The sequence below is a fragment of the Hypomesus nipponensis genome, chromosome 3 (genome assembly GCF_054491055.1).
Source record: "Hypomesus nipponensis isolate SF chromosome 3, ASM5449105v1, whole genome shotgun sequence".
Lineage (NCBI taxonomy): Eukaryota > Metazoa > Chordata > Actinopteri > Osmeriformes > Osmeridae > Hypomesus > Hypomesus nipponensis.
The window spans coordinates 18,190,001-18,208,639 of record NC_140363.1 but is presented as its reverse complement, the minus strand read 5'-3'; the positions used below and the strand labels follow the sequence as shown (position 1 = coordinate 18,208,639).

Below are 18,639 nucleotides of genomic sequence, written 5' to 3'. Positions count from 1 at the left end.
ATTCCACCACTGGGGGGCCAGACAGGAGAAGAGCTTGTGTTGGGGTTAAATTGTATGTTAGCATATATTAAATCGCAAACAAAACATACTTTGTCCTTTGGCATTTAGTAGTGTCATAAGGGCAATTACACCGTCTTGTAGAAAGTCACTTCACAGGAAACCTCTGTGGCTGAGTGGGTAAGCATGTGTACCAGCATGTGGGTCTACTGCCAAACATAGTGCCCCTGGTTCAAATCTCGCTCAAACCAATTGACAGATGAACTGATATCAGTTAACTAATATATGTTATACAATGATAATCGGGGGGGGTCAGCTTCTTCTCCAGGGCATAAAGTAATATTTACAATCACAGGCAAGAACTATGTATATATGTGTCAACCCCCCCAACCTTTTTTTTAACCTCTTTGTGGGGGGGGTCCAAGTCTTAATTAGGCGGGGCAACCCCCCCCCCCCCCCAAAGCTCCCTCCGTAATTCGAACCCTGGACTCTAGAGCTCAGCTTTGTAGGCTACGACTCAATTTTTGCTACTTTGTAATAACTTTCTGTGGCAAGCGTTTCTGGAAATGAACGAGGGCAAAACCTTTTTCAGACCTGACTAAATGAAATTTTAAGACCTCAGTTTTTAAGAGGTTTTAAGGCCTTAAATTAAAAGTTCAGAATTTTAGATCTTTTAAGAACCCTGTTTATAATTTAGTCTCCTTTCGTGTTTTCTGTCTGTTTTTATTTCATGCTGCAGCCTGTGTTTGCCAGGTCACCCTTGGACATGATGATTCCGCACAATAGCGCCCTTTCCTGGTTAAATAAAAGGTTGTGACTGAAAAGAATGGGATCGGTAGTGGTATAACAGGTTAAAATATAGCTTTATTAATTTACACTTTTACATTCAGTTCACAAGTCACAATGGCATATCGTCATTGGGTTCCCATCAAACAGCCACTGCATGCCCAGTGTATCACTTGCTTGCAAATGCCATGATCTGCTCCTGTTACAAAGAGAAAACAACATTAACATTATCGTCATCAATGCATCAATAAGAATAGCCATGTCCCATCCATCCATCCATCCATCCATGTTACAAAGCGCGGTGTGACTGCAGCATGATGAACACGTCTTAGGCGTCTTCGTTAGTGGCAGAATAAAACATTAAAACAGAGACCTTTAAACAAGAGAAACACGTCTAATATGGAAAGAAGAAGTCAGGCCAAACCGGGGGCCTCTGGAGAGAAATGCCGGTTTCAACCAGTTACAAAAGCTTTGGTCTGAATCACTTTGTAGGGAATAAAGCCATTGACCATGAGCGGTCTGTAATAAAAAGGGGGTGTGAAAACAGAAACCAACGCTGTCGAACACAGCCTGGAGTCAGTCCTGCACTCCACCCACACATTCTCCGTAACACTACATTTGGGGGCTAAATTTAGGCCGGCACAGAAGACGGTTCACGACCATGGAAATTATAGGCCCGGTTAAAGGGAAAGGCCATGTAATCACAGGAGAGGGCGTGGTGGGGTGAGCCCGTGAGGCAGGGCCTGGCTCAGACCAGGTTGCTCCAGATGGAGATGGTTCCTGCTCCAGCAGGTGTCTCCAGGGGAGAGGGAGGTGGGTGTCAGGTGGCTGAGTGGTTAAGGGAATCGGGCTAGTAATCAGAATGTTGCAGGTTCGATTCCCGGCCGTGTCAAATGCGGTTGTGTCCTTGGGCAAGGACACAACCTACTTCTACTTCCAGCTTGCCTCGGGGGGGGAATGTCCCTGTACTTACTGTAAGTCGCTCTGGATAAGAGCGTCTGCTTAATGACTCAATGTACATGTAATGTAGGTGGGGACACCCTGTGGTTCAGGAGACCAAGCCTTAGAGACAGGTGTTCTGAGGAGCCAAGTGAACTTACTTTGATAGGCGGCAGCATGTTGGTGGCCTGCAGACCAAACGTGCGTAACAGCACGGCGGGCGCCGCGTTGGTGGAGTACAGGCGTTTCATGAGGTCTATGGCAGCCATCATGGGCAGGTTGTGTCGCTGGCGTTCAGTCTCGTACTCCAGCAGGTGCTGCATGGCCCCTGCCAAGACCAAAGGAGAAGCTAGGATTAAAGGCCAGCAAAGCATCCGTCGCTCAAGGCTTGTGCGCATTCATCATGTGTTTTCTGCATTCAGTAAATACACGAGGAGCTATTTTGACTTCAAAAAGACTCCCTCAACAAGAAAAATAAAAATAAAAATCATAAAGATTCACATAACAGGATTTCAATTTTTATGAAAGCAAGCAATGCACATACAGTTCTTGGCAGAATTGTCAGAAATACATCAAATAAATGTTTTAAAGGGGGGGGGGGGGACGTTTTCTTTTTATAATCAAGATCAACAGTGAGGGTCCAAGCCAACCGGGGTGATGGAAAAAAGCTTAAGAGAAACCACTGGCTACTGCTGTTACGTTAGTGTTTGTGTGGGGGCTCTGACTGACCCAAGTCCTTCCCGTTATAGGCTGCTTGGCTCAGAACCTGCGTGAGACAAGCCACATCCCCAAAGCCCAGATTGGCTCCCTGGCCGGCCAGCGGGTGGACGCGGTGGGCTGCGTCGCTACAAAGATAAACAGAGACCCCCAGGCCATGTTAATACTGTTGGCCATCTTTACTCCACAGGAATTAAGATCAAAACAAGTATTTCCGTTGAAGTACCTTCAAATAGATATTCAGACCATTAACAGTCAACTCTGAATGGAAAATGTGATTTGCATAAATTACTTTAACAGTGAGCAGTTTATATGGTTGATTTTAACGAACTGCAGTGAAACATTTACTAATATTATCGAATGTAGACGACTGCTGAATGAAGTGAACATGTTACCCGATAAGGGCCACCCTGTGTCTGATGTACTCTGCCGCGTGGCCCATGCCCAGCGGGAACATCACTCGGCTCTTTGGCCCAATCCCGGCCACGCTAGGGGGCAGCTGACGCGCTGAGCCTGCCGACGGCATGAGCATCGACAGGGCATTGCGAAACAGTGAGCCAGCCGTCTCAACCAGCTCCGACTGGTTCTCATTACTCCACTGTCAGAGAGGGCAGCCGTCACAGGAAGGAGGGAGACAGAGGAGGAAGAGAAAACGAAACATTAAGATCAGGGGCGTTGTTAGAGATAAAGCTCTACTGGGGCACAGGCACTTACTCAAATCCCTTATTGTTTCTTCCAAGCTTGCTGAATTCAACACACTATAGAAACTCCCCTTGCTTAACCCACTATACAACTGTTGAGGGACGTAAGTTTGATATCAGGTGTGCAGGGACATCAATAGTTAATGTGATGCATGCCAGACTGCATGCATGTGTCCCAGTAAAAAGGGTCTAGCAAGGCCCCTGAGTTAGTATGTGTGTTTTGGATGAAATTACCAAAGGGAAAATTAGCAAAGGGGTTAGTATGTGTGTTTTGGATGAAATTACCAAAGGGAAAATTAGCAAAGGGGTTAGTATGTGTGTTTTGGATGAAATTACCAAAGGGGTTAGTATGTGTGTTTTGGATGAAACCAAAGGGGTTAGTATGTGTGTTTTGGATGAAATTACCAAAGGGAAAATTAGCAAAGGGGTTAGTATGTGTGTTTTGGAAGAAACTAGCAAAGGGCTTAGTATGTGTGTTTTGGATGAAATTACCAAAGGAAAATTAGCAAAGGGGTTAGTATGTGTGTTTTGGATAAAATTACTTAAGGGGTTAGTATGTGTGTTTTGGATGAAATTACTAAAGGGAAAATTACCAAAGGGGTTAGTATGTGTGTTTTAGATGAAATTACCAAAGGGGTTAGTATGTGTGTTTTGGATGAACTTACCAAAGGGAAAATTAGCAAAGGGGTTAGTATGTGTGTTTTAGATGAAATTACCAAAGGGGTTAGTATGTGTGTTTTGGATGAAATTACCAAAGGGGTTAGTATGTGTGTTTTGGATGAAATTACCAAAGGGAAAATTAGCAAAGGGGTTGGTATGTGTGTTTTGGATGAAATTAGCAAAGGGAAAATTAGCAAAGGGGTTAGTATGTGTGTTTTGGATGAAATTACCAAAGGGAAAATTAGCAAAGGGGTTAGTATGTGTGTTTTGGATGAAATTACCAAAGGGGTTAGTATGTGTGTTTTGGATGAAACCAAAGGGGTTAGTATGTGTGTTTTGGATGAAATTACCAAAGGGAAAATTAGCAAAGGGGTTAGTATGTGTGTTTTGGAAGAAACTAGCAAAGGGCTTAGTATGTGTGTTTTGGATGAAATTACCAAAGGAAAATTAGCAAAGGGGTTAGTATGTGTGTTTTGGAAAAAATTACTTAAGGGGTTAGTATGTGTGTTTTGGATGAAATTACTAAAGGGAAAATTACCAAAGGGGTTAGTATGTGTGTTTTAGATGAAATTACCAAAGGGGTTAGTATGTGTGTTTTGGATGAACTTACCAAAGGGAAAATTAGCAAAGGGGTTAGTATGTGTGTTTTAGATGAAATTACCAAAGGGGTTAGTATGTGTGTTTTGGATGAAATTACCAAAGGGGTTAGTATGTGTGTTTTGGATGAAATTACCAAAGGGAAAATTAGCAAAGGGGTTGGTATGTGTGTTTTGGATGAAATTAGCAAAGGGGTTAGTATGTGTGTTTTGGATGAAACCAAAGGGGTTAGTATGTGTGTTTTGGATGAAATTACCAAAGGGAAAATTAGCAAAGGGGTTAGTATGTGTGTTTTGGAAGAAACTAGCAAAGGGCTTAGTATGTGTGTTTTGGATGAAATTACCAAAGGAAAATTAGCAAAGGGGTTAGTATGTGTGTTTTGGATAAAATTACTAAAGGGGTTAGTATGTGTGTTTTGGATGAAATTACTAAAGGGAAAATTACCAAAGGGGTTAGTATGTGTGTTTTAGATGAAATTACCAAAGGGGTTAGTATGTGTGTTTTGGATGAACTTACCAAAGGGAAAATTAGCAAAGGGGTTAGTATGTGTGTTTTGGAAGAAATTAGCAAAGGGGTTAGTATGTGTGTTTTGGATGAAATTACCAAAGGGAAAATTACCAAAGGGGTTAGTATGTATGTTTTGGATGAACTTACCAAAGGGAAAATTAGCAAAGGGGTTAGTATGTGTGTTTTGGAAGAAATTAGCAAAGGGGTTAGTATGTGTGTTTTGGATGAAATTACCAAAGGGGTTAGTATGTGTGTTTTGGATGAAATTACCAAAGGGATTAGTATGTGTGTTTTAGATGAAATTACCAAAGGGGTTAGTATGTGTGTTTTGGATGAAATTACCAAAGGGGTTAGTATGTGTGTTTTGGATGAAATTACCAAAGGGATTAGTATGTGTGTTTTAGATGAAATTACCAAAGGGGTTAGTATGTGTGTTTTGGATGAAATTACCAAAGGGAAAATTAGCAAAGGGGTTAGTATGTGTGTTTTGGAAGAAAATAGCAAAGGGGTTAGTATGTGTGTTTTGGATGAAATTACCAAAGGGAAAATTACCAAAGGGGTTAGTATGTATGTTTTGGATGAAATTACCAAAGGGGTTAGTATGTATGTTTTGGATAAAATAACCAAAGGGGTTTGTATGTGTGTTTTGGATGAAATTACCAAAGGGAAAATTACCAAAGGGGTTAGTATGTATGTTTTGGATGAAATAACCAAAGGGAAAATGTGATTTTACTGAAGCACAGCAGATTTATACTGGGGCATTTGCCCAGTAAAAAGGGTCTAACAACGCCTCTGATCAAGATAAAGAGAGAAAGTGAAGGGGAGTTGGAGGAGAAGTCAAACTAGCGGAGAGCTAGCTAGTTTTGCTAGCAGGAGAGAAACTTGAGCTAAAAGACATAGTGAGTGTTCTTTTCCTCCTTGGTTTGGCAGTTCTGCAGAAGTCTGGCTAATTAAAAGAAGACGCTGTCCAGGCCGTCCAGTTGAAGTTGCTTTGTTTGAAAAACATTCCATGCAGTAATGGCCAACACTGACAGACCACTAGTTTAATTAGCAAACCAGGCCTGTAACCAAGCATGACTCAGGCGTGGTGACCCCATTGCTGCCCCAGTAAAAATAGCCAGCTTGGGAAAAAGGCTTTTCTCTCAAGGCAGAGCAAGGTGCGCGCTGGGCACTGCTATTGTGTTTAACCAACAGAAGCCATCAATGCCAAGTGCAGTGACTCTAATAATGAAAGTCACAACCAGCTGTTCGTGTAATACAGATACAAACGTCTTAAATGTTGCTGATCCCTTTATAGCAATGACCTCGTCTAGTTGTCTGGGATCCTTAAAACGACTTGTTTTTTGGTTTTATTGATGTGATTTGGGGAGCTGATGTCAGGGCAGACGGCATGCTTACGAAGGCGGAGTTGATGGCGTCTACAAAGCTCTCCTCATCTAGCCCCAACAGCTCCTCCGCATGGCGGTGACTCGTAGACCAAACCAGAGAGCTTGCCGTGTCTGAAAGCTGCGTCCATGAACACACACACACACGAGTCAGTACGGCACATTATTACTAATCATTAAAAGGTGAAACTGACTGGGTTAAACCCGGTCAAACCGCTACATGGTTCACACAGTGCAAAGCTCACCGGTAGCATTGCAATGGGACCTGTCGGTAGGAACCTTTGCCAAGCAACAACATTCTCTGTGGGCTGAAAAAGACAAGAGAAAAGATTCAGATTGAATATAACATCAAGAGAGAGAGAATGCCTCTTAACTGGACATCTGGGAGACACTCTCCAGGGCAGCGGAGGTCAGTGTGCTGCGGAGGTCAGTGTGCTGTGAAGGTCAGTGTGCTGTGGAAGTCAGTGTGCTGTGGAGGTCAGTGTGCTGTGGAGGTCAGTGTGCTGTGGAGGTCAGTGTGCTGTGGAGGTCAGTGTGCTGTGGAGGTCAGTGTGCTGTGGAGGTCAATGTGCTGCGGAGGTCAGTGTGCTGCGGAGGTCAGTGTGCTGTGGAGGTCAGTGTGCTGCGGAGGTCAGTGTGCTGCGGAAGTCAGTGTGCTGTGGAGGTCAGTGTGCTGTGGAGGTCAGTGTGCTGCGGAGGTCAGTGTGCTGCGGAGGTCAGTGTGCTGTGGAGGTCAGTGTGCTGCGGAGGTCAGTGTGCTGTGGAGGTCAATGTGCTGTGGAGGTCAGTGTGCTGTGGAGGTCAGTGTGCTGTGGAGGTCAATGTGCTGTGGAGGTCAATGTGCTGTGGAGGTCAGTGTGCTGCGGAGGTCAGTGTGCTGTGGAGGTCAGTGTGCTGCGGAGGTCAGTGTGCTGTGGAGGTCAGTGTGCTGCGGAGGTCAGTGTGCTGCGGAGGTCAGTGTGCTGCGGAGGTCAGTGTGCTGCGGAGGTCAGTGTGCTGTGGAGGTCAGTGTGCTGTGGAGGTCAGTGTGCTGTGGAGGTCAGTGTGCTGTGGAGGTCAGTGTGCTGTGGAAGTCAGTGTGCTGTGGAGGTCAATGTGCTGTGGAAGTCAGTGTGCTGTGGAGGTCAGTGTGCTGTGGAGGTCAGTGTGCTGTGGAGGTCAGTGTGCTGTGGAGGTCAGTGTGCTGCGGAGGTCAGTGTGCTGTGGAGGTCAATGTGCTGTGGAGGTCAGTGTGCTGTGGAGGTCAGTGTGCTATGGAGGTCAATGTGCTGTGGAGGTCAGTGTGCTGTGGAGGTCAGTGTGCTGTGGAGGTCAATGTGCTGTGGAGGTCAGTGTGCTGTGGAGGTCAATGTGCTGTGGAGGTCAGTGTGCTGTGGAGGTCAGTGTGCTGTGGAGGTCAGTGTGCTGTGGAGGTCAGTGTGCTGTGGAGGTCAGTGTGCTGTGGAGGTCAAAGTGCTGTGGAAGTCAGTGTGCTGTGGAGGTCAGTGTGCTGTGGAAGTCAGTGTGCTGTGGAGGTCAATGTGCTGTGGAAGTCAGTGTGCTGTGGAGGTCAGTGTGCTGTGGAGGTCAGTGTGCTGTGGAGGTCAGTGTGCTGCGGAGGTCAGTGTGCTGTGGAGGTCAATGTGCTGTGGAGGTCAGTGTGCTGTGGAGGTCAGTGTGCTATGGAGGTCAATGTGCTGTGGAGGTCAGTGTGCTGTGGAGGTCAGTGTGCTGTGGAGGTCAATGTGCTGTGGAGGTCAGTGTGCTGTGGAGGTCAATGTGCTGTGGAGGTCAGTGTGCTGTGGAGGTCAGTGTGCTGTGGAGGTCAGTGGTGCAGGTGTGTTGACAGCTACTGTGTAGTGTAGTAAGGTGCATTGACAGGTGCAGTATGGTGTGTTGACAGGTGCAGTATGGTGTGTTGACAGGTGCAGTAAGGTGTGTTGACAGGTGCAGTAAGGTGTGTTGACAGGTGCAGTATGGTGCATTGACAGGTGCAGTACCTCTGACAGGTGCAGTACGGCCACCACAGCCGACTGGTCGTAGTTCCACTTGACTGTGGGAATCCCAGACTCCCGTCTGACCATGGAGTTGGGTCCATCTGCCCCCACCTAGACAACACCCCGTAACCAGAACAACTGGAATCAGAACGACCAACACAGATACTGACCCCTCCGCCCATCTCGGAGGCTGTGCAGGATTGAGTGTGTTTGACTTACCAGTAGTTTTGTCTGCAGTGTCTCCCCATTGGCCAGGGTGACCTGGACCCAAGGGATGGAGTCTTCTACCTGGTGGGATCTGGGCCAGGAGTACTTCACCACCTTAGTGCTGTAGTGGACCTTCACGTTATCTATCAGGGACACGAGACAAGCAGGTCATGAAAAAACGCCATGGGGATTTCACTCCGTCTGTAGGTAAATGTTTTGCGATCAAATGGAACTCTTGTTCTTTCTAAACAATGAACTGGTAGCCATGTATTTTCCAGAGATGGCAAAAGTACACACGTCCTTCACTCAAGTAGAAGTACAGATACTCATGTTTAAAAAGACTCATGTTTAAAAAGACTCATGTTTAAAAAGACTCATGTTTAAAAAGACTCATGTTTAAAAAGACTCATAGTCAGTACACTTTTTTACTTTTAAGTGTTTAGTGTTTTATTAAAGGGTTGTCAGAAAAATTGTGAAATACTGGATACCAGAAAAATCGACTTAAGTACAGTAACGAAGTATTTGTACAGTAACAAAAAATACTTTGTTACTTCCCATCTCTGGTCTTTTCCATGGTAATTGGCCACTCTAATCATGGCTTTGCTGCTTGTTCTCTCACAAAAAAAAGTGAAAAAAGAGAGGTTTGGCTGTGATTCTGGTTGTGGAAGATCTACAAACCACCTCGTAAAACACTGCTGGTTTTCCTCCCTGGCAGAGACCTGCAGCTGAAGTTCACATCGACGATCTTCTTAATGGGCTCAGCTCGCCACACAGCTCTGACTGATAGTGTTTACCTACAAGCAGACCGGGCCACACTCTGCACCCCCTGCCGCGTGCTGACACTCCCACTTCTCTGCAAATATCGGTGGCCAGTCATCTCAAACTTGAAAGGATACGAAATTATGCTCGCTGTAGCCGACTTGGGAGTCTTTCCCGGCCGCAGATTGACTACTGGTTTACTGAACACGAGCGACAAATATTGTCTTTGCAGTGATTGAAGAGCAGAGCTACGGCTAAACCATCTGTCCGGTTGCACGCTTTTCATGTAGTCCCTTCAAAACGCGGAGCAACGCGGAGCCCAAATGCAGAACACATCAAGCAGAGGACAAACGCGACGCACGAGGCATAAAAACGTGCAGCCACCGCAAGTGTAAAATGTTGAATAGCCTGGTTTATAAATATGTTCTTTTACAATCTGACACATGGTGGAGCTAAGGTTTTCTTTGTGAAACCTCACAAAACTGTCTCATTTCAACAACAATTACAGCATTATACACGGTCAGCACTTAAGACCCAGCAGTGGCAGGAGCACTAGTCTGTTTTAAATAGGTCATCAGTCCACTGGACGTGTCCTGACAAGGCTGCTGGTCTCTGGAAGCCCGAGGACATGTGGCGCTTGATTGAAATAGCAGGAAAAACATGGACAGTCCAAGAGCTGTGCTGGTTTTTAAAAACAGACACTGGGAAAAGTACGGAGTAAACGGAGAACTGAGGCACAGGATGGAACAAATGCGGTGGCATTCGTTGCCAGCAGCCATTAGAAGGATGTATAAATGAAATGAGGAAGTGTACAGGGGACATTCACATCCCTTTCTGGTACACAGGGGATTCAGAGGATTTCTTACCCTGGAGACTCTCCAGCTGTTTAGTTAGTGCGGCCACAATGATGTCGTTCTCCACGATGTATGCCATCTCATCCTGCAGGTTCTCCTTATCGAAAGTAATCAGGGCATCCGAGCAGGCATCCCAAACCTAAATGAGAGAGTAATTATCCCAGCGGTCTACAACTCTGTCCTTAAACGCACCCCCCCTCCCCCCGCCTCTATATATAACCTGCAAAAGAAGCACGGCCTCATTGAACTAAACACAGCAAAGTTGTAGAGTTGGAGTCTGAGCTTGGCCAGGCCTCCATCAGCCTGCAGGCTGGGATCTCTGAAGGTCACCAACACCCCTCCGGTTCCACGATGACCTCCAGAGCTTACTGAGGCAAAGGATGACTGTCACTTGAGATGTGGATTTATGGATGTTTTGAACTATATCCAGTAGATTTACAACCGTGTTTTCTTGGAAGGGCCAATAATAAAAGTACATTTAGTGAACGTTACTGAACAAGAAAAAGATTTAATCATGTATCCTAAAAATGATTAACAAATTGTCATGAGAGACTGAGATTGTCAGTTAGGACTGACGGATTATTGTTATTCAATAGTAACGTAATTACTTCACTACAATGTTGGCCATGGTGCCCTAAAGTGGTGGGTTATGCCCGAATGAAAACCACTAATGGCGGTGGGTTTGCAACTTGTGATAAGTGGTTGGCTTGAGAGATTTAATGGAACCAAACCCATAACAAGCTTTTTCGTATCTTTTGCTATGTGTTGCTATGTACTTATTGTTCTTGCAAGTTAAAAATGCCCCGTTGCTAAACGAGGACCTTTAAAACAGCGTTTAGTTTTCCATCTCACAATCAACACGTGGGGAAAGACCAGTAGAGAACGTCCGGCTAATGACTCAGAGGGAAACCTTTCCCTGTCGCTAAAATCAACATTTTTACGTCGAATTTTAAACCCCTCAAGCAACTCTACAAGGACATAATGAAGGGGCGAGAGTTTCCTGAGTGAAAGGGTTATTATTTCGGTTGGCCTCAATGCATTCCTTCACTACCCCTGAGATACGCAGCTAACAAACAAGTCAGGGAGGTGGCAGCAGCCAGACCAGGGGAAGGTATTGTGGGAGAGGTATATCACCATAATCACCGACGCCATTTAATGATGACATCTTTGGCGGGAGGACAAACCCTGCGGTGGAGAGTTTGGTTCCAACCGACCACATCTGAGAGGAGAGACCCAGCCTGCTCCCAGGGCTGTTTGACGGGTCAAACTGCAGCTGACAACCACTCTCCTCCTGCTGCCTCTCTGCTTTCTCACATGAATCTTTGTAATTGGTGGACGGGCTCCCCGTTTCAAAAACATTGTCAGGATTTACTCCTCACTTTGAACGTGCTCTTAATAAATAAACGCTTTGCCGCTCAGGCAAGAGGAAAGGCCAAACGTTGCAGCAAGCTGAGAGGATTTGGAACTCCTTTTTAAACGTGCTTCTTGTCCTTTGGGGTTTGTGGTGCCCTGGCATTCACTTGACCTCTGAGGATGTATAAATTGCACAGAGGAATGAGCAAAATGTGTGTTTTAAACCACCAGTGGCTTTGCCTTTTCGTTGTGAACAATTACATGCCCTGGGGATATGGCATTGTACAGCATGCTCACTGGAGTAGATGATTGAGTGTATGCTAAATAGTAGGGCAGGTTCTCTTGTTTCTAAATTGCACACAAGAAACAAAGTTTCTTCTGGCGAGTGAAAGAGACTAAGTACATGGCGGTAAGCTTAACAATCTAGAATAATCTTACTAACAGTTTTCTGTCCCAGAGTCAAAGCACATACCTGCATCTTCTGATAGGGCTTGCATCTCATGTTCATTATGCTGTCCCAGGCTCCAATCCCTGTCAGAAAGAAGAGCACAAGTAACATTTTCAAGCCTCAATAAATTGATAATCTCTATCAGTTTACAATTTCAGTTGTTTATAATTCGTATTTAAAATGGGGGGGGAATCCCTGCAGTCACTTCTTTCCTGTGAGGGGAGCAACACTTATATAACTCAAGGTGAATGACACAGATATGATCCCAGCTAAGTATGAGTGACTAGATTAACAGTGATCCCTGACCTATTTCCAGAGAAGCGTTTATACTCGTTAGTCACACCACAAATAGGCTTTAATGAAAGACAGGAAGCTGCGTACCAAAATAAAAGATTTAGAACCTGTAATTGGATGGGATGTACTTTCCATACTAACGGTAAACACAATCGGACAGAATAAACAATAACAACGACACCCTACCCAGCTGCATCTCTAAAAACATTTGGGTTGTTTAACATTGTTAAACATTTTATAGTGAAGCGTTCATTCAGATGATTCCTTTCGGATGATTTTTGAGGTTCAGTTTGTCACTGTTGATAGACAGCGAAAGGTGGGGAGATAGAGGGATTGAGGGAGTCAGGCGGCTGAGTGGTTAGGGAATCGGGCTATTAATCAAAAGGTTGCCAGTTCGATTCCCGGACGTGAAAAATGCCGTGTCCTTGGTCAAGCCACTTCACCCTACTTGCCTTGAGGGAATGTCCCTGTACATACTGTAAGTCACTCGGGATAAGAGCGTTTACTAAATGACTAAATGTAGTAGGTTGCTCCAACTGTACCACTGAGTAGCGTGGCAGAACCAGGGCTGATGGAGCTGACTCTGGTACTGTACGCCTCAGGAACCGTGTCCATCACTTTCTTATTGCCTGCTTCCAGCAACAGGATCTTCTTCTCCTCCAGATTTGGGTCCATGCCTGTCAAGAGCAATAAACTATTCATCCAACTGATCACTGCCGCTTTCAACCACGAGCCTACTGGTTATATATTTAAGAGAGAACTTTGTCTGTAGTAAAGAAAAAAGGAAAGTACTTTGGTGTGACAGTTCAGCGTCCATAAAGAGTGCGGTGAGGAGATGTACTGTTTAGGCATCACTGATGTGTCATGACAAAAAGAAATTAAGTGTCTCCTACAGTGAATGCATGACTGTTAATTACAACTCACTAACTTAAACAACACAGAACTAAGCCATGCACAACTGTAAATTAGCAGTAAGGCCACAATTGCAACTTTAAGTTGTGGATGTTGTTGAGTCTGCATAAGTCATTTTGATAGCTCCTCCTTTAAGAGACGGTAGAGGAGGGACATGAGGTAGCTACATTTAGAAATGTAATGACAGTTGAAGAAACGTAGGGCGACGCTGATACTGTATTAGAATGAGTTTACAAGGAAATGGGGGAACGCATCAAATGAACTCACCTAAAGAACACGCCATAGCGGTTCCAACCATACCACCTCCAGATATAACAATGTCATATACCTCGCTCGATTCTTTTCCATTTTGGGTGGCCGCAAGCCCCCGACTGATTATTTTAGCAATTGACAGATGATTTGAAGAAACATGTCGCCATCCAATTCCATTAAATACCAATGTCGCTTTACTTAGACAATGCATTTTATCTCATACGATGTTGATTAAGGTTCGTTTAAGCCCTAAAGAAATTCCTATTACGAAATGTTTTTCAATGAGACAATGCTGTTTTCCCTTGAATATGTCCTATTATCGCTGCAGTCTTCTACATTCTATAATCCAGCCATGTTGTTGTCATACATCGGCAAGGGTGAAACCAGCCTCAACAAGGAATCCAATTTCCGGAAACGTTTTTCAAAATAAAAGAAGGTTGCGGGAAGAAAATCAGTTTTTTTCCTTATATGTTTTTTATGCTGACTCCAAACAATATCCTACTTTTAATAATAATGAAAATAAATTTTTATAACGGACATTTTGGAATGAAAAACTTATTTATTTTGTGCAGGAGCTGCTCTTACTTTGAAGGCGCTTTGGTTAAACCGGAAATGCTATTGAGGACTGATGAAATTCGTTTCACCGTCACGTTCTTGACAGTGGGCACTTAAAAAAAGGTCCTTCCTTTAGTGATTGGCCAATCAGGAAAGCACAATAGTTTAATTTCTGATTCTGTCCGCTCTCTGGTGCTGTTATCAAACGTCGGCGTATTGACAATTTGAATATATTTTTTCGCATGGCCCTTTAGACTTTTTTGTATGCAATTAGCAATGACATCGTTTAGAGGTCGCTCGTTTTCATCTTAAACTGGTGAGATTTACATGTTTGCACACTTCCTACCTTAGCTATTATTGCGTTCATGTCGCTTGTAGCAACGTTCGCTTCTTTCTTTTATTGACTTTGCAACATTATTGACTTTGGAATAGTTTAACTTAGTATTGGAGTAAAACATATTTAGCTGCTGTGGATTGACGATTAACTCAGACTCATGTTTGGATGGAGATGGTGTTTGGTTTCCATGGCAACCATCGCACAGGCTGTGTTCGAATGAGACCGTGTAAGGAGGGCGTGATGTTGAATTTGACGAAAGTCGTGCTTCACTTAAACTGTTGATAGATTAGGGCGTTAAAAAATAATAAAAAAAAAAACATTACAACACACTGTCGGCGACACGGAGGCTGTAACTTATTATAATACCTTTTTCATTACCGGCCATATAGGTGTTGCTGTTTGTTTGGTATATAGCTGAGGGCAAACGTCTGCTGGGATGCAAGAGCAGAGAAACATGGCAGATCTGCAGGCTTTCCTGAAGGACGGCCTGAGATCAGAGGAACTGCTCCGGCTTCGCCTGCAGTCCCTAAAGGAGGCCAACACGCAGCAGCTGCTGGAGGCAGAGACGAGGCAGAGAGCGGCTCTGGAGAAGCGGATTCAGCAGAACTCCAAGCTGTCTGCAGACACGGACGGGATATCTAGTGCTGAAAGACAACTCGAGGCGTTTTTCAACTGCCAGACCAGGTAGGTTACATCAAAAACTATGCACCCGTAAATATAAGTCTATAATTTGTCCTAATCGCAAATCACCACAGGCATAAACTGTATCGGTATTTGATTCTGTTGCTTTATCTTGCAAGATGGGCTGGACCGCGAACAACTAGATCTGACCTGACCTCTAATAAGGGGTCAATCACAGGAACCTCCCAGCACATCAGGACCACAGAGAGATGCGTCGCGTCCTCCACAGCCAACATATCGACAACATCAGTCTCCCGGCAAGATCACCAGAGTCCTAAAGCCATCCACGCAGGACCACAGTGCGGCCGACCGCATGCAGAGACTACTAAACCGAGCAGAGAGGAGGAGGAGGAGGCTGAATGCCAGAGGAAGTTCAAGGCTGCTCCTGTGCCCAGTCACGTGTTCCTGCCCCTCTACCAGGAGGTCGTGGAGGGGAGAGAGCAGGTGAGGAAACAGGGACTCGAGCAGAGAAGGAACTTCCTGGTCTCCATGCAGAAGCCCTTCAGCTTCATGGAGGTAGATGAGAGGAAGAGAGAGAAGCTTGTGGATATGTTTAGCGGTGTCACACAGGACCAGAAATCCAAGGCTGTCTCGTTCAGGAAACCAATACCCAAGGCAGTTATGGATCCTGCCATTTCTGAGCGTTTAAAAGGTGTGTAGATATTCTGCCCACTTTCCTGGTGTCATAGTCTGGGCTATGTGTAGTCTTTTTTTTACGTGTAGTCCTTTTAGTTTACTTTGGGTTCAAATAATTAACACCTTTAAATAATCCCTTTCGGACTATATTTGTTGAATTATCTATTTGTCTATTTGTTTATTATCTCTGTTTGTTTCGTAGCGGAAGAGCTGAACAGGAAGGTCCGTATCCAGGCCAGGGCCCAGGAAACGTTGAGGACGTCCTTGAGTCCTCAGACCCAGCTCGCCTCCAACACCGCCCAGCCTCGCACCTCCCAGCGCACCAAGAGGGAGATCCTAGCCTTCCTGGATGAGAAGCCAAGCTTCCGGCCCTGGACCAACTCCCGGGTCCCCGATTTTGCCAGGCTGCACAAGGCCTTCCAGAGAGAGGCCCTGAGGAGTGCAGAGAGGAAAGAGGTGACCAGGTGCCAGCCTTTCCACCTGCGGACATCCACCCTGCCCACACGGCCCAGTAGGGCCAGCCAGGAAAACACTCAGGTATACCGTTACAGATGATCCAGTATCACAATATCTAGAATAAGAGTCCTTGTTGATGTCACTTTTCTATCAATGGTATTTGATGCCCTGCTGTATGTTTGTCTTCAGGAGCCCACAGTCAGTGTTCGTTTAAAGAGAAGTAATTCGTTCGGCGGTGTGACTTCACTGTCCACTGACACACTCCCCACATACATCACTGATGCTGCTAGAAAACGTTGCATGGCTATTAGGTGAGAGAGAAAGATACACAACTGCTTGTTTTCATCCTGGGGCAGATGTTTCTGTTCTTAACGCTGGCTATTTCTGCTCTCTCCCTGGTTCAACAGAAAGTCTATGGAGCATATTGACAGCCAGAAGCAGGAGAGCGCAGAATGGATGAGGAGGCACGAGATGAGGTCTCAGGCACTGAAGAAGACCGTTAGCATGCGTGCCAAGGTCATGGACCCCCACAGCAGCCTGAAAGATGTGTACCATGAGAAGCTGAAGCAGCACAAGTGAACACCACATAGCCGTTGCACCCCTTTACAAGTCACCAACATCACAAAACTCACAGGTAGAACTGACACTGGCTAATATCTGTCACCTGCAGGGAGGCCGACCAGCAAAGGGCGAGAGAATACAAGAAGGAGCTCCAGAACATGAAGGCAAGAATCACAGTTCGTCCGTATCTGTTTGAACAGGTGACGCAGGTAAACTGTACCTTCTTGCTCTGATAGGATATGTTGCCTGGCTGACAGATGTTTGATCTTCCCTTATCACACTGATTCAATCCACTGTCCACCTTTCCAGAGAAACGCCAAGGCAGACGTGGAGCGTCGGTACAGAGACAAGCTGAAGGAGGCCGGAGTAAATGAACATTTTGTTGCGACAATGGGAGGAGAGGAAGTGACATCACTAAGGTCTGACCAGGAAGAGCATGCTGATGACCAAAGTGTAGCAAGCGACATCCAGTCAAGGTAGGCACAGCTAGAAAGAGTAAACAGTTTTCCTAAACATATGGTTCAGGGGTACAATATATGCATAAACACTGCAGTTAAATTATGTATAGGGCTGACTTTGAAAAGTCAAGGATGCCTTGTGGTTTGGTCATATATACAATGTTCTATTACATAATACTTTGGGACTCTGTGATGAAGCCTTTGGTGAAGAGGAGACAGACACTGAAGCCAAGGAAAAGTCTGATGTAATTACATTACAGACATGCCATAACCAGACATGTCTGATTTAGGGAAGCTGGCGACAGCGACGGCGAGAAAATTAAAGAGGAAGAGGAAGAGAGCGTGAAAACCAATGAGGAAAAAAGCATCTAAAAGGTACAAGTGGCACTTACATGTGCACATATAAAAAAAAAAATACTGTCTTCAAAAATAACTTGACGAGCTATCTCTCACAACCATTCACCAGACTTGTTCTGTGAATTCAGAAAATGTCAAAAATTGATGATTTGTAAATCAAGGTTATGTGAGAAGGATTACAGAAGTGTTTGTGTTTATTTGAAGTAAAAGCTTTATATGTTTGGTTTTTACAGTGAGGATTATGTATGAAAGTTGCTGAAATTAAAATGTTTGTCTGCATAATTCTTTCAAACTCATTAAAACCGAGTCAAATTTACGTTCTTTTTTAAAAATGATAAATCATTTGGTTGACAGACAAAGACAGAGAAAAATAAATACTTGGTTAACCGGAAAATAAAATCTTGATACCATATGTCTTTCAGCTTTCTCAAATATATATTTTAGTTGTACACGCAGCTGGGATGTTGAGGGACGGTGCAGTACTGGGCCTCTGGGGATTTAACAAGATAAACACGATGGTGGAGGGTTCCCAAAGCCTTTGACTGGTGTAAAACCATCACATGACATTAAGGAACTGTATTTCATTTAGCTCTGCTTGAGCAATCCAATAAATATGTTGTCAGTGGACAAGTTCTATAAGGACAGGAAACATCTTAAATGGAAGTCTTTTAGGCGCTTTGGTTAAAGTCTGTCTATTTCAAGAGCAACAGGGCCAGTTAAGTAAACAGGTTCAGCCATTCGTCTGCCATCATAGAGACCATGTCACTGTTCAGCTCTCAACCCAGGCCCACATCAATGAAATTTTACTCTGGCCTGCTTTTCAAGTTTTCTCTCACTGCCAGGACTTTTTGGGGGCATTCTTTCCAACCAGTGGAAAGAATTCTGAATGCGCATCTGAGGAAAATAATCTTAAACTGGATCGTTAAACTCGCTGGACTTGACACAAAACCAGTTTTAACAGACATGCGCATTCTCTCCTCACTCGGAAGCAGGTTGGCCACGATGCCAAAGCCATACATTATCCTGCCGTCACCATGGAAACCAGTCTTTTGCGGTCTGTGGTTGGGCACCAGCACAGAACCGAGGGGATTCTCAGTTTACAGTGAAGGCTTGTATGGAGGGTGAGATTAGATCAGTCTCAGATTAGGAAAGATGCGCTGAAATCTAATCTCTCGACCTCTGCTGCGGGATGGTCTTTTCTCTGCCTCAAGAAATCAGATTCCAGAGTGAGTCGAGGTGTCACCCTGCACAGTC

General features: G+C 44.8%; 2 protein-coding genes across 5 annotated transcripts in view; one reads left to right on the top strand and one right to left on the bottom strand.

Annotated features, from left to right (window-relative positions):
* Nucleotides 1-841: 841 nt before the first annotated feature.
* coq6 (coenzyme Q6 monooxygenase) lies at nt 842-13,723 on the bottom strand. Its single transcript, XM_084681453.1, has 12 exons — nt 13,360-13,723; nt 12,723-12,857; nt 11,911-11,969; nt 10,098-10,224; nt 8,485-8,615; nt 8,269-8,376; nt 6,535-6,597; nt 6,303-6,410; nt 2,835-3,037; nt 2,452-2,567; nt 1,884-2,050; nt 842-982 (listed from the first exon to the last, which is right to left on the bottom strand). Exons 1-12 carry the CDS (start codon nt 13,553-13,555, stop codon nt 953-955), a joined length of 1,443 nt encoding a protein of 480 aa, XP_084537579.1. The 5' UTR covers nt 13,556-13,723; the 3' UTR covers nt 842-952.
* Nucleotides 13,724-13,994: 271 nt separating this feature from the next.
* Nucleotides 13,995-18,639, top strand: part of fam161b (FAM161 centrosomal protein B) — a 5,378-nt gene continuing 733 nt past the window's right edge. The window contains exons 1-10 of one of the 4 annotated variants that reach the window (XM_084683309.1): nt 13,995-14,215; nt 14,408-14,462; nt 14,626-14,920; nt 15,037-15,569; nt 15,756-16,090; nt 16,199-16,320; nt 16,417-16,584; nt 16,680-16,779; nt 16,880-17,046; nt 17,319-18,639. The exon at nt 17,319-18,639 is cut by the window's right edge and continues 733 nt beyond it. In XM_084683309.1, coding sequence (XP_084539435.1) covers nt 14,673-14,920; nt 15,037-15,569; nt 15,756-16,090; nt 16,199-16,320; nt 16,417-16,584; nt 16,680-16,779; nt 16,880-17,046; nt 17,319-17,400 — 1,755 coding nt within the window. In that variant the 5' untranslated portion in view covers nt 13,995-14,215; nt 14,408-14,462; nt 14,626-14,672 and the 3' untranslated portion in view covers nt 17,401-18,639. The other 3 variants (XM_084683310.1, XM_084683307.1, XM_084683308.1) reach the window with 3 other exon arrangements.